Below are 12,945 nucleotides of genomic sequence, written 5' to 3'. Positions count from 1 at the left end.
ACCATTAAGAAACCTTAATATACCCTTGAAAAATTAAATTTAATAAAATTGATTTTAATGTTCTCTCAAGAATGCCATATTTACATTATCTTTTCAAAAGTAAAGCTTGTAGAACTAATTTGGGTCGTGTTTCGCCTGTCGTCTATCGCGCCTGTACAACGATCTTGCAGAGGAAAATCCGGAAGTAGATATTAACAGCCACTCCGAGTTCATAACTAAGCTCAAAAGTTATTGTATTACTGTCTACTCGCCCCGGCTTCGCACGGGTGTACATGTATTACACATATAAACCATCCTCTTGAATCACTCTAACTATTGAAACAACCGCTTTAAAATCAACGCTTTCTGTATACCTAAATGTTATCTGGTGGAGAATGCCATACTGCATTAAGCTCGCCTTTCTATAAGTTATATTGTGCATTAAAGAATAAAATAAACACATACCATATCCTTAGCTACCAGTATTACTCGAAAGCAACTCACAACAAATTTTCATGAATGTAATAATCAGTACATTTTCAGAATTTGGCTGGCGCGTTCTCTAGTAAGAGGACTTACGGTCCACCTGATAAAGAGGAAAGGAAAAAGAGGCAAGTGTTTAACGAAACTATTCAATTGCGACAGTGCACGCATAACTGTCATGTTTTAGATGTGAGTACGTACTAAAGTAAACTCGATTAGATTTCATAAATATTTTAATAATAATAATAATACACACACACATATACACACACATAGACACACACACATTGCACTTGATTTCGATTAAAAAAACCAGCAACAGCTGAGAAAATGCAGTGTAAATAATATATATATATATATATATATACATACATATATATACGGTAGAGTGAAGAACCAGAGTGACCGACATAGCCCGAAGAATTGCGACTTTGAAGTGGCAATGGGCGGGGCACATAGCTCGTAGGACAGATGGCCGTTGGGGCAGTAAAGTCCTCGAGTGGCGACCACGGACCGGAAGACGCAGCGTGGGAAGGCCTCCAGCAAGGTGGACCGACGATGTGGTCAAGATCGCTGGAAGGCATTGGATGAGAGCAGCGCAGGACCGATCGTTGTGGAGATCTTTGGGGGAGGCCTATGTCCAGCAGTGGACGTCTTCCGGGCTGCGATGATGATGATGATGATATACGGTAGATGCAACAAAGCGTAATAAAGCAGGTAAAGCTGTGAAAATAGTAATATCCCTGAACAATTCACACAGCGCTATCTAATCCCAAGTTAAGCAACGTGTATTATAGGTACTAGACTACTAGTAAATATATTTACATACGTTTTGTAAATACATACAAAAAATATGCATCTAAATATATTTATACATAGACTAATATAAACAATCATACTAATGAATACAAATGTTTTTACTGTGCTAGGAATTGAACCCGCGACCATCGGAAATAAAGTGCTAAATGCTACACTACTGAGATGGTCATTACATTATTTATTTCAAAACTAGCTGTTACCTGTAACCTCGTCTATTTGTTTGAGATAAGGAACCTATAGATATATGCAGGAAGGTGTATGTGTAAGACTTGGTGCATTTTGTATGAAATTGTAGTTTAAGTACGCCTATAGAAGGGTATCAATATAATATAATAATAATGTCAGGACAATTCACACAGCGCCATCTAGACCCAAGTTAAGTTAGCTAAAGCTTGTGTTATGGATACTAGACACCCAGACCGATACAAACAATCATACTCATGAATACAAATGTTTGTTCCGTGCGAGGAATCGAACCCGTAAGGACGGACGTAAAGCGGTGTGCTAGACCGCTAGACCACCGAGGTAGTTTAATAATTCTGTTTGTTCATAATTAAATATTAATAACCATATTAAACCATAATAAAATTGCATATTGTATGTTAATATCAAATAACATTAAAAACCGCAATTTTGCTATTGGTATTTAATGTTGATTCGTATAGGGAGTGGTTCAGTTTATTTTAAAGAATTACTACCGCTTCACTACACTCTGTAGTCATCGATGCATGAATATTTTCTCCATATTTTATCATTTCAACGTAATATGCAGTCATCGACCAGCATCGAATGTTGAACCGAAGTTTTATTTCTATACTATCTGCACTCGCGACTTCCTCCAAGTGGAATTTAACAAAAAAGTTAATTACAAAATTTTTCTAAAATAACAGTAGCCTAAGTTTCTCCTTATTACATCAGCTACCTGCCAATGAAAGCCCCGTCAAAATCGGTCCAGCCATTTCAGAGATTAGCCGGAACAAACAAGCAGACAGACAGACAAAAATTGTAAAAAATGTTATTTTGAACCGTATATTCATATGCATGTAGTAAAAAACGGTTATTTCAATATTACAAACAGACGCTCCAATTTTATTTATATGTATAGATTTTCTGTCATTCCCAATGCTTTTTTCATATATGTTTACACTATTTATTTAAAACAAATACTACGTTAATATTTGTACATAAAAATAAATTACACTACAAACGGAGCACACATGTCCATTATTAACTGTCAATATTGTGATGAATGCAATACTTGACATGTCGACATTTCGCTGTATATATTTGAACTAGCTTTTGCCCGCGGCTCCGCTCGTGTTAATTTATCCCCTTTAGGGTGGATATTATCAAAATCCTTTCTTAGGGGTTGCCTACGTCATAGTAGCTTTATGCATGCAAAGTCTCAGCCCGATCGGTTTAATATTGACAAAGTTTCATACAAACTTTCATTCCCTATTTTATCCCCTTGTGGATAAAATTCATCAAAATTTTTTTTAACGGATGCCTACGTCATAACATCTTCCTGCATGCCAAATTTCAGCCCGATCCGTCCAGTGGTTTGGGCTGTGCGTTAATAGATCTCTATGACAGTCAATCACCTTTGAGTTATATATATTTAGATATATAGAAGACAGTTTTTGGTTTGATAGATTTTTGTTTCGGACTACTCAAATACTGTTGGCCGCAGCTGGCCTTTACAGCTTCACCGGATGACGGCACTCGAAACCCGCGGAAGGACTTATGGAGCGGCTGAAGGCCAACTCCCGCCTGACGGATACGACTTTAGTGCGAGGACACCACTTTGGGTTCGAACCTTGGCTCAGGCCATCGTAATTTCGATCCCCATTTGAATTAGACGGGGTATCGATTTTTTTATAGATGATAATGGAATGTTGCACCCGCCTGCACTAACGGTTTACGCTGGCGGGGCACCAGTGGAGGATGATAGGATGAACCTGAAGTCAGATCAGTTAGCTCAACGTGATAATTTCACCGGGACTTTATAACGATGGTTTCCAGGGGGAACCGCATGGAGGTCGACCTGACCCATTGCTAGCAATGGGGTCAACAGTCCACATTACTAACAATACCCTTCCCCCCCGGGGGATCGATTGGAGGGGCTTGGTTTGATAGTGATATATACAGCGTAGAGACGAGTCGGACTCAAAAAAAAAATTGTGTATCGTATACAAAATTTTTTTTTGTGTCAGTCAGACTTGAACCGGTGTCCTCTGACTAGGGTAGTAAAGCAGAAGGCCACGAATATATCAACATAATAAGATTAATACATACATTATATATTTGCTTCAGTATAATATATGTATATTACTAATACCGCCCACACGAGGCACCGTTTGCCCTTTACTTGAGAAAAGCCGTAAGGTGCAAAGTCCTTTATATATACCAATTCATGCTAATAGTATAAAAGCAAAGTATATCTGTTTGTTGATACCTTTTATGACTACACGGCTGAACATATCTTAATTAAAGAACCTTTTGTTACCAAATTATATTTAGAGTGGAGTGAAATCTTATTATAAATGAGTAAGTTTGTGAGTGGATGGATGTTTGATACTATTTCACGCAAAAACTACTGAACAGATTTTGAAATAGAAATAATCATTATTCAAACAAACTCATTACAAGCACTTTTGAATAGTCATATTTTGATTCTACCACTCATTCGGAATGCAGATTCATCACAAGAAGAATGAGCAAGAAACTTGTGTGTTGCTCTTTTTAATAGATGTTTTTTATATAAATAATTACAGTATAACAAGTAAGAGGCATGCGATAATAAACATAGAAGTCGCTACGCACTCATTATTAATGTAATCAAATAACATTGTCAGTGCTATGGATTTAAAGTTTTTCTATAAAAACATTATTTTCGTTAACAAATTCTTTAATTTTATAGTAAACTTTTTTGCAAAAGAACTGTTTTATTTGACATTTAAATCTTTTTTCTGGAAGATTTATAACAGATTTCATGAAACTTTACAGTATTATAGGTTATACATCAGAGTACACATCACATAGGTTGTAAATTTCATGCAATTGAAACCGCGGGCACAGGTAGTAGGAAAAATTCTAAAAAAGAATTAGTGAAATCGGTTCAGCTGTTCTCGAGATTTGCGCGTAACAATTCAGCGATTTATTTTTATATTATTGAAGATATAGTACGGTACTTACTTTTGTAAAAAAAAAAATAACTTTCTAGTATATGTAGATAGATAAATTATTTATTGACTGATTACAAACACAGCATAATAGATGTACAAAAAAAATTGTACGAATAAAAGAAATGGAGGTAGCTTTATGTGTAGTTGGCGGCGTTGATATTCCATGGTTTGCTATTACATAAAAACATATTTATAAGTACGGCCCTATTAATATGTGAAAGTCGTGTATTTTTATAATAACAGTGAATATAATTACAAGTAATGCGATGTATTATGTTATATGTTATTAGTTTAATGACATATAATTTTGAAGGGCTCTATGGTCCAGCGGTTTGTTCCTTCCGATGGTCGTGTGATCAATTCCTCACATTTGTATTAATAATTATTTGTGACAGTCTGGAGGTTTTCTATGTATATTATGAACGTATTAACCAAAACATATCTATATATTTATATCAGTTATTGAGTACCCATAACACAAGGTCTGCTTACCTAGAAAATTTTTAATTGTAAATACATAGATGTATTTATATAAAAAAATCTATGTATGTGTATCAGTCATCTAGTACCCATAACACAAACTCCTGAAATACTATATTATTACTAGCTGTCCCGGCAAACGTTGTTTTGCCATATAAATTAATAACGCTACAAAAAAAATAGGGGTTGATGATAGAAGGGTGAAAATTTACGATTGTATGTATTTTTGTATGTTGTATCATAAAAAAATAGAAACTAAAAATTTTGTCTAAAAAATAAAAAAAAATGTAGGGGTGGACTACCACTAACATTTAGGGGGATGAAAAATAGATGTTGGCCGATTCTCAGACCTACGCAATACGCTCAAAATTTCATGAGAATCGGTCAAGCCGTTTCAGAGGAGTATGGGAACGAAAACTGTGACACGAGAATTTTATATATAATATTATTTATACTACTTGAATAGTAAGGTTTATGTACATTGATATAATCAAACTTTTCGCGAGTCAAATCTGATTGTGCAAGACCACGTTTACAAACTTAGATGGAGATGCAGTTATGACGAAAAGACATCTCATTTTAAAGTAGATTGCTGAGATTTCTTATATTACATTTAGAGATTAATTACATAAGTGTTTGTCTGAAAAATTACCTTTCTTTGTTTTCATTTCCTAAACAGTAATTTTATTTTTATACTGCCTTTACTTTGATCTACAATACATGGCCTGTTTAAGTGAAGTATAAAATGTACGCCTCAAGGAATCCAAACTTTATACTACTCGTAGTGTTCTCGTTTGAATTCTAATCATGCAACAATGCCACAGAACGGACAACGGGCATGTAAACAGAGCGAAGTTTGACCAGTAGCTCAATCCGGAAAGCGGCGTTAGTAGAACAAAGCCGTCAACAATACGAAAACTATTGGCTGTGTTACCGATAGTATATGATAGAATTGTTCACAGGTATCATGTTTCAATGCAACTATTAGAAGTTGGAATAGAAACTATAGGTTTACAGTCAGTTATCATACTAGGATGATCACTGACTGTAAACCTGTTCAATATTACAATGTAACGATTTATCTTTCATATGTTGTACGTGAAGTAAATAGAATAGAACATTCTTTATTCAAATAAATTTATTTAAGCACTTTTGAATAGTTATAATTCTTCTATCATTCTTCTTATAATCTACAAAGAAACTTGCGTGTTTCTCTTTTAAATAAACGTTGTAACTTTACATTTTTAAGTCGAAACGTGTAAATACAAAATAACAACTAGCACTGATTTATTATAGTCAAATATTATATGTAGTGATTAGAACAGGCCAGTGTCTACAAGCAGCACTTGTTCACGAGCATAACGTATGAACCAGCTATTATTAAAACCTTTGTAATAGAAATAGAAATAATCTTTATTCAAATAAACTCATTACAAGCACTTTTGAATAGTCATATTTTGATTCTACCACTCATTCGGAATGCAGATTCATCACAAGAAGAATGAGCAAGAAACTTGTATGTTGCTCTTTTTAATAGATGTTTTTTTATATAAATAATTACTGTAATTATATCAAGTAAGAGGCATGCGATAATTAACATAGAAATCGCTACGCACTCATTATTAGTGTAATCAGATAACATTGTCAGTGCTATAGATTTAAAGATTTTCTATAAAAACATTATTATCGTTAACGAATTCTTCAATTTCATAGTAAGCTTTTTTGCAAAGGAAGTATTTTATTTGACATTTAAATCTTTTTTCTGGCAGATTTATAACAGACTCTGGTATTTTATTGTAAAACCTTACGCAATTGCCATAAAACGAATTACTAACTTTAGCAAAACGACATTTAGGTAAAATCAGTTTGTTATTGTTACGTAAGCTTTTATTGGTGCAATCACTAACTCTTTTGAAACTGTCTATATTCTTTCTGGCATACATGATATTTTCATAAATATATTGTATCCATTGAAAGCACATTATATTTAAAAAGAGGCTTTGCCAGTGTACATACAGTAATTTATTATAGCCGATTATATATATATTTTTTAATTGAAGTTAATGGAATGGTGCATCCGCCTGCGTTAATGGCTTACGCTGGCGGAACACCAGTGGAGGATGATAAGATGAACATGAGGTCAGGTCATTTTAAATTCACCAGGAATTTACCACAATGGTTTGCTTTTAAAAATTAAGTGGATACCTATATATGTAATAACTCTGGACAATCCAATCATCTATACTAATGATAAGCATGGCTTGTGTTATCGGTACTCGAATACTAATCATCATCATCATCATCATCGCAGCCCGGAAGACGTCCACTGCTGGACATAGGCCTCCCCCAAAGATCTCCACGACGATCGGTCCTGCGCTGCTCGCATCCAATGCCTTCCAGCGATCTTGACCAGATCGTCGGTCCACCTTGCTGGAGGCCTTCCCACGTATATAAGTACTTAATTTTTTCGTAAATCATCATCACCTGTTTCTTCCTTATCCCATTTATTTGTGGTCGGCGTAATATGTTTTTCTCTTCCATTCATCCCTGTTCGCAGTCATCCCGTTATTTACTCCCTTTCTCACCATATCATCTTTCACACAGTCCACCCTTCTCTTTTTCGGTCTTCCTATAATAATAATCTTTATTTGTCTCAAAATAAAACTTTTCACACAATATAACTGTGCACATACAATAATATAATTTAAAACTATTGAATGAGACAAAACGGTCTATAACTCAGTGGGGGCAGTGAGTCCACCCTCTCTGCTATTCTGTTATGGCCTTTATCAGTAAAATAATACAATATGAGATCGACGACAACGATAGCATATTAAGTAACCATCCACATTCATATGTAACACCGTCCTTAGGATATGATCTTCATTCCTACTTAATTTTTTCGTAAATACAGACAGAATATACATAAAAAACACGCAGTGTGAAGAATCCGAGACCATTTGAAATAAAGATGGCATGCTAAACTTCTAGACCACTGAGCATCATATGAAAAAATATAAATTCTGTTCGAATTTTATATGAAGATTTTAATAATCGTTATCAACTTTCCACATTGCTCATTATCCAAATTCTTGACAACTGACCTTGTACGTTGTATTGAATTAAACAAAGTAAAATATTTATTGCTTAATTTCGCAATGAAACACAATATGTCAATCATATATTAGTGTGATGTCAATTAGAGGCACAGACCAGATATTGTCTCTAGGTATTTAGACAATTATAATTTAAATCTATCAATGTCAAATACATATTAGTCTGTGATTAAACAGTAGAGTTGAGTGGAGTCTGTGGTTAATGATCTATATTTATATGTATATACTAGCTGACCCTACAAATGTTAACCATGAAAATGAATATCACTATTGAGGGGAAATGGGATTGTGAGTAATGTGGACTAAGGAACTCATTACTAGCAATGTACCATGTCAGGCTGACCTCCACGCGGTTCCCTCTGGAAACCATCGTGATAAATTCTTGGTGAATTTGTCACGATGGGCTAACTGACCTGACCTCATGCACACCTTATCATCATTCTCAACTGGTGCCCCGCCAGCCCAAACCACTAGACGGATCGGGCTGAAATTTGGCATGCAGGTAGATGTTATGACGTAGGCATCCCCTAAGAAAACATTTTGATAAATTCCTCCCCTAAGGGGATAAATTAACGCGAGCGAAGAAGCGATATATATTTAGATTAAGATTAAGATGCTACAGAACGGATTTTAATAAAACTACAGTAATATAGCTTATATTTCAGAATAACACCTAGGATATAGTTTGAAATGATGTTGTGTAAATTGAGACCAGTTATAATTGTACGGTTTATTATTTACAGGATGTGTTTGACTGTTTTCATGTGCCATTAATATCCAAAAGCAAACTATCGTCGTCGAGTTCAGAATCACTAACAAATTTATATGAAGCCGGGACATCTAAGAAAATGTCTGATGCTATAGAAGTGCAATTGGGTCATCACTAAAGTGTTTGTATTTTTTTATAGATGTTTGTAATTATGTGATTATAATTTTATGTTCATCTTTTGTTTAAATTTTTACACACGTTTTACAAAAAAAAACTGACAGGTGATAATGATGGTCATCATCAGCATCATCATCATAGTTGTCGTCTTGTCGGAGGCCTTCCCACGCTGCTTCTCAGGTTCGTGGTCGCCACTCGAGGACTTTACTGCTACAGCAGCTATCTGTCCTACGATCTTACATAGATCTGCCTATTGCCACTTTAGTTTGACAATTCCGTGGAATTGTCGAACTAAAGTGGCAATCTGGTTCTCTCTGGTCACTCTGGTTCTTCTGCGGATCTCCTCATTTCTGATACGATCACGCAGAGAAACTCCAAGCATAGCTCCACTCCATTGACTTCTGAGTAACTTTGAGCTTATTTATGACACCCATCGTTAGCAACCATTTCAGATTCTATTGGAAATAAGCGATATATGCAGCAGATAAAAATATTAAAATCATTATAATTACACTAAAAGAATACTGAAATACAGCGACACGTTCTATAAAAATGTACAAAAGATTTATTATTTAAAATAGTCAGCATTATACTTTCAGTAGAGTCAAAGATTTTGATTCGTTATCGGTTCTTTAATTACTGGAGATTAACTTGACCCATAGAGCGTAATAGGTCTCTTGTTCGCCGCTCCAATTCACAATTTATATTTTACACTCGCAAAAATCGCCAGTTCAAAACGAACCAACACGAAAAACGACGTTATAATTCTAACAATACCGATAACTAACCAAATTAATTCGAGCGACGGCAACAGTTTTGTTGTTACGTTGAATTCAAAATATATTCTGAAATGCGGACATGTGAAGTGTTGCGTTGGTATTGGTATCGACAGTTGACCATTCCATTTAATAGACAGTTTTTTTACTCTTTACAACCATTTCTATAGGAGAAGAAGAATATCAGGAGAGTATTATCAACGATTGACCATTCAATTTATTAGACAAGTTTTTTTTTATCTGTATAACCAACTCGATAGGAGAAAAAGAATGTTCATCATCATCTCAGTCCGGAAGACGTTCACTGCTGGACATAGGCCTCCCCCAAAGGTCTCCACGACGATCGGCCCTACGCTGCTCACATCCAATGCCTTCCAAGAAGAATATTAGAAGAGTATTCTAATATTCTTCTTGGAAGTATATCGTATTAAATTTAAATAGTATTAAAATTATATAACATTAAATTCCAAAATATAATATATAATGTATAAATAAAAAATAATAACAATAATATCAGGACAATTCTAACAGCGACATCTGGACCCAAGTTAAGTCTGTGTTATGGGGAAATACATAGATATATTTATTTTCATAAATATATACATATTATACATTGAAAACACCCAGAGCGACAAGCGAATATGTTTGTGCCCTACGAGGAATCGAAGCAGCGTCCATCGGAAGTAAGGCGGTATGCTTAACCACTGGTCCACCGAGGCTGTCATAAATAATAATATACACGTTTGTAATTAAATAGTAATAGAAACATATCACGATAATGAATATATAAGCTATCTATTATCTCAATTAGCTAAACAAAGTCGCGAGTAATAGCTATGAATATTATAAATGCAGTAGTGTTACCGTCAGTCTTAATTTTGTTACCTTATACCGACTAAACAGCTAAATGCATTTAATGAAAATTGACGTTTAGAACCGGTCTATCGTCTCTACGAGAAAAGTCACTACTATTGGTAATACGGTTCATTCCCGGGAATTCTCCAATCGAAAATTCCTTATTCATAATATGTATAAAGTTTTTAAATATACTCAATAAATGTTTTATAATTACTTTGATACTTTTAATTGAAAGGAAAACCACTGAATTTGTTTATGTTATTGGAACCAAATAATATGAGAAAACGTACGTGAATGTAAATTTCTCGACAACCCGAGAAGACCTGAGAAATTAACCTCGAGAATTCTCGATACCCGAGCTTTCAGCTCGAGAAATCATGAACCCTAATTGGTAGGCAACAACTTTTTTAATGGATGCAAATGAAATAAAGCAGTCGCTTGTGGTAAAGATGTATGTTGGTGGGTTCCTGTGGAGGGCGATAAAATGAGAATGAGGTCAGATTGGTTAGCCCATGGTGATGAATTTACTTGTTTTCCAGGTGGAACTGCGTGGACCTTGACCTGATATAGTATATTGCTAGAAATGCAGTCAAGTCCCATTTACTTTGAAAATAGTGTTAAAATAAGATTTCATATAATTGTATATGCAATGTAAGAATTCATAATGTAACAATACAACACAATGTAATGAAAACTGTGAAATTAGTAGTAGTGTAAGATTTATATAATTGTATATGCATATTGGTAAATGTAACTGGCTCCTAATAAAGATGGATGACACTACATGTTGTCATCTCACCCGGCCGGCCAGCGGTGGTTCTGGGCCAGACGGATAAGGTCTGCCTCGGTGCCACTGTTAGGCAAATTGTAATATCTCGGCTGGAGTTGTACAAAAATGGTAATTAAATAAATACAATAATATTAAAGAAAATTTAAAAAGGCACGGACGAATATGTCTGTGGAAAATTGTATTTAAAAATTAAAAAATAAAAGTTCATTTTACTACCAATCTCCATCTACCCTGTAGTAAAAAGTATTTTATTAGGGATGATAATGGAACGGTGCTCTCACGTTAACGGTATATATTGGCGGGGCACCAGTGGAGAATGATAAGATGAGAGTTAGATCAGACTGTTAGCTCATCATGATGACTTCACTTGGTTTCTAGGTGGAACCACGTGGACTTTGACCTGATATGGTACATTGTTAAATACGCGGTCCTGGTCCCTATATATCAATACCCTCCTGTAGACAAAAGTATTTTTCTTAAGGATGACAATAGAATGGTGGATTCATCTGTGCTAATGGTATACTGGCGGGGTTCCAGTGGATGATAAAAAGATAATGAAGTCAGATTGGTTATCCCATCGTGATGAATTTACTTATTTTCCAGGTGGACCTTAACCTAATATGGTATATAGCTAGAAATGCAGTCTCTATTATTACCAATCCCTTACTCTCTGCAGGCAACAGTTTTTTTTTAGTTAAGAGATAGTGAATTCTACGCTATCTGTATCCGCTGCCGGAGCACCAGATGACAAGATGAGTATGACGCCAGGTCAGTTACCTTTTGTGGCAAATTCACCAGGAATTCAACATTATGGTTGCATCGCATGGAGGTCAACCTAACATGGTACATTGATAACAATGGGGTTAATCTTCCATATTACTAACAATCCTGAAGCCCTGTTTTTTTTTTACGGATGATAATGGGATGGTGCACCCGCCTGCGCTAACGGTTTACACTGGCGGGGCACCAGTGGAGGATGATAAGATGAACATGAGGTCAGGTGAGTTAGCCCATCGCGACAAATTCACCAGGAATTTAACACGATGGTTTCCAGGGGGTACCGCGTGGAGGTCAACCTGACATGGTACATTGCTACCAATAGGATCAATAGTCCACATTACTAACAATCCCCTTTCCCCCCTCTTCTGCCCTGTAGGCAACAGTAAGTAACTCTGAGTCTATATGTACCTTAAATTTAACGGAAATTACCTTCCAGTTCCATTTTCAGTTATCAGGTCAGGTTTGGAATCTGAATAATTTAACATGTAACATGAACCCTGGATTATCGTTTCTATAAAGTCATTTTAATGTTAAACCAAAGATATGGGATTGGCATCTAGTATCCAGCATTTGCTATATTTCTAAAGGACGGTATCAGTATTGGTATTCTGCAAGCGTTTTATCAACTCATTTCACACATCGCTTCACTGAAGGCACTCGTATCACTTGTCAAATATAAAGTTCCTACTGAGCTATCGAGTTTGCCTTTATTTCTAAAAAAGTCACTACTGCCTGTTTTACCTCCATCGTTCTCGAGCGTGTGGCACCGTAGTCGCTATCGAGTTTTATAGAA

General features: G+C 35.3%; 1 protein-coding gene across 1 annotated transcript in view; it reads left to right on the top strand.

Moving 5' to 3' along the window:
* Nucleotides 1–8,949, top strand: part of LOC131851224 (sodium-dependent serotonin transporter-like) — a 105,657-nt gene extending 96,708 nt beyond the window's left edge. Inside the window, exons 9-10 of the mRNA XM_059201684.1 lie at nt 523–651; nt 8,806–8,949. Of these exons, the coding sequence (XP_059057667.1) occupies nt 523–651; nt 8,806–8,949 (273 nt within the window). The remainder of the gene's footprint in view (nt 1–522; nt 652–8,805) is intronic.
* Nucleotides 8,950–12,945: the final 3,996 nt, after the last annotated feature.

The sequence above is a fragment of the Achroia grisella genome, unplaced genomic scaffold, assembly GCF_030625045.1.
Source record: "Achroia grisella isolate CSIRO2021 unplaced genomic scaffold, CSIRO_AGI_Agris_v1 utg1173, whole genome shotgun sequence".
NCBI lineage: Eukaryota > Metazoa > Arthropoda > Insecta > Lepidoptera > Pyralidae > Achroia > Achroia grisella.
Note: the sequence above shows the minus strand (reverse complement) of the source record. Positions and strands in the feature narration are given on the sequence as shown.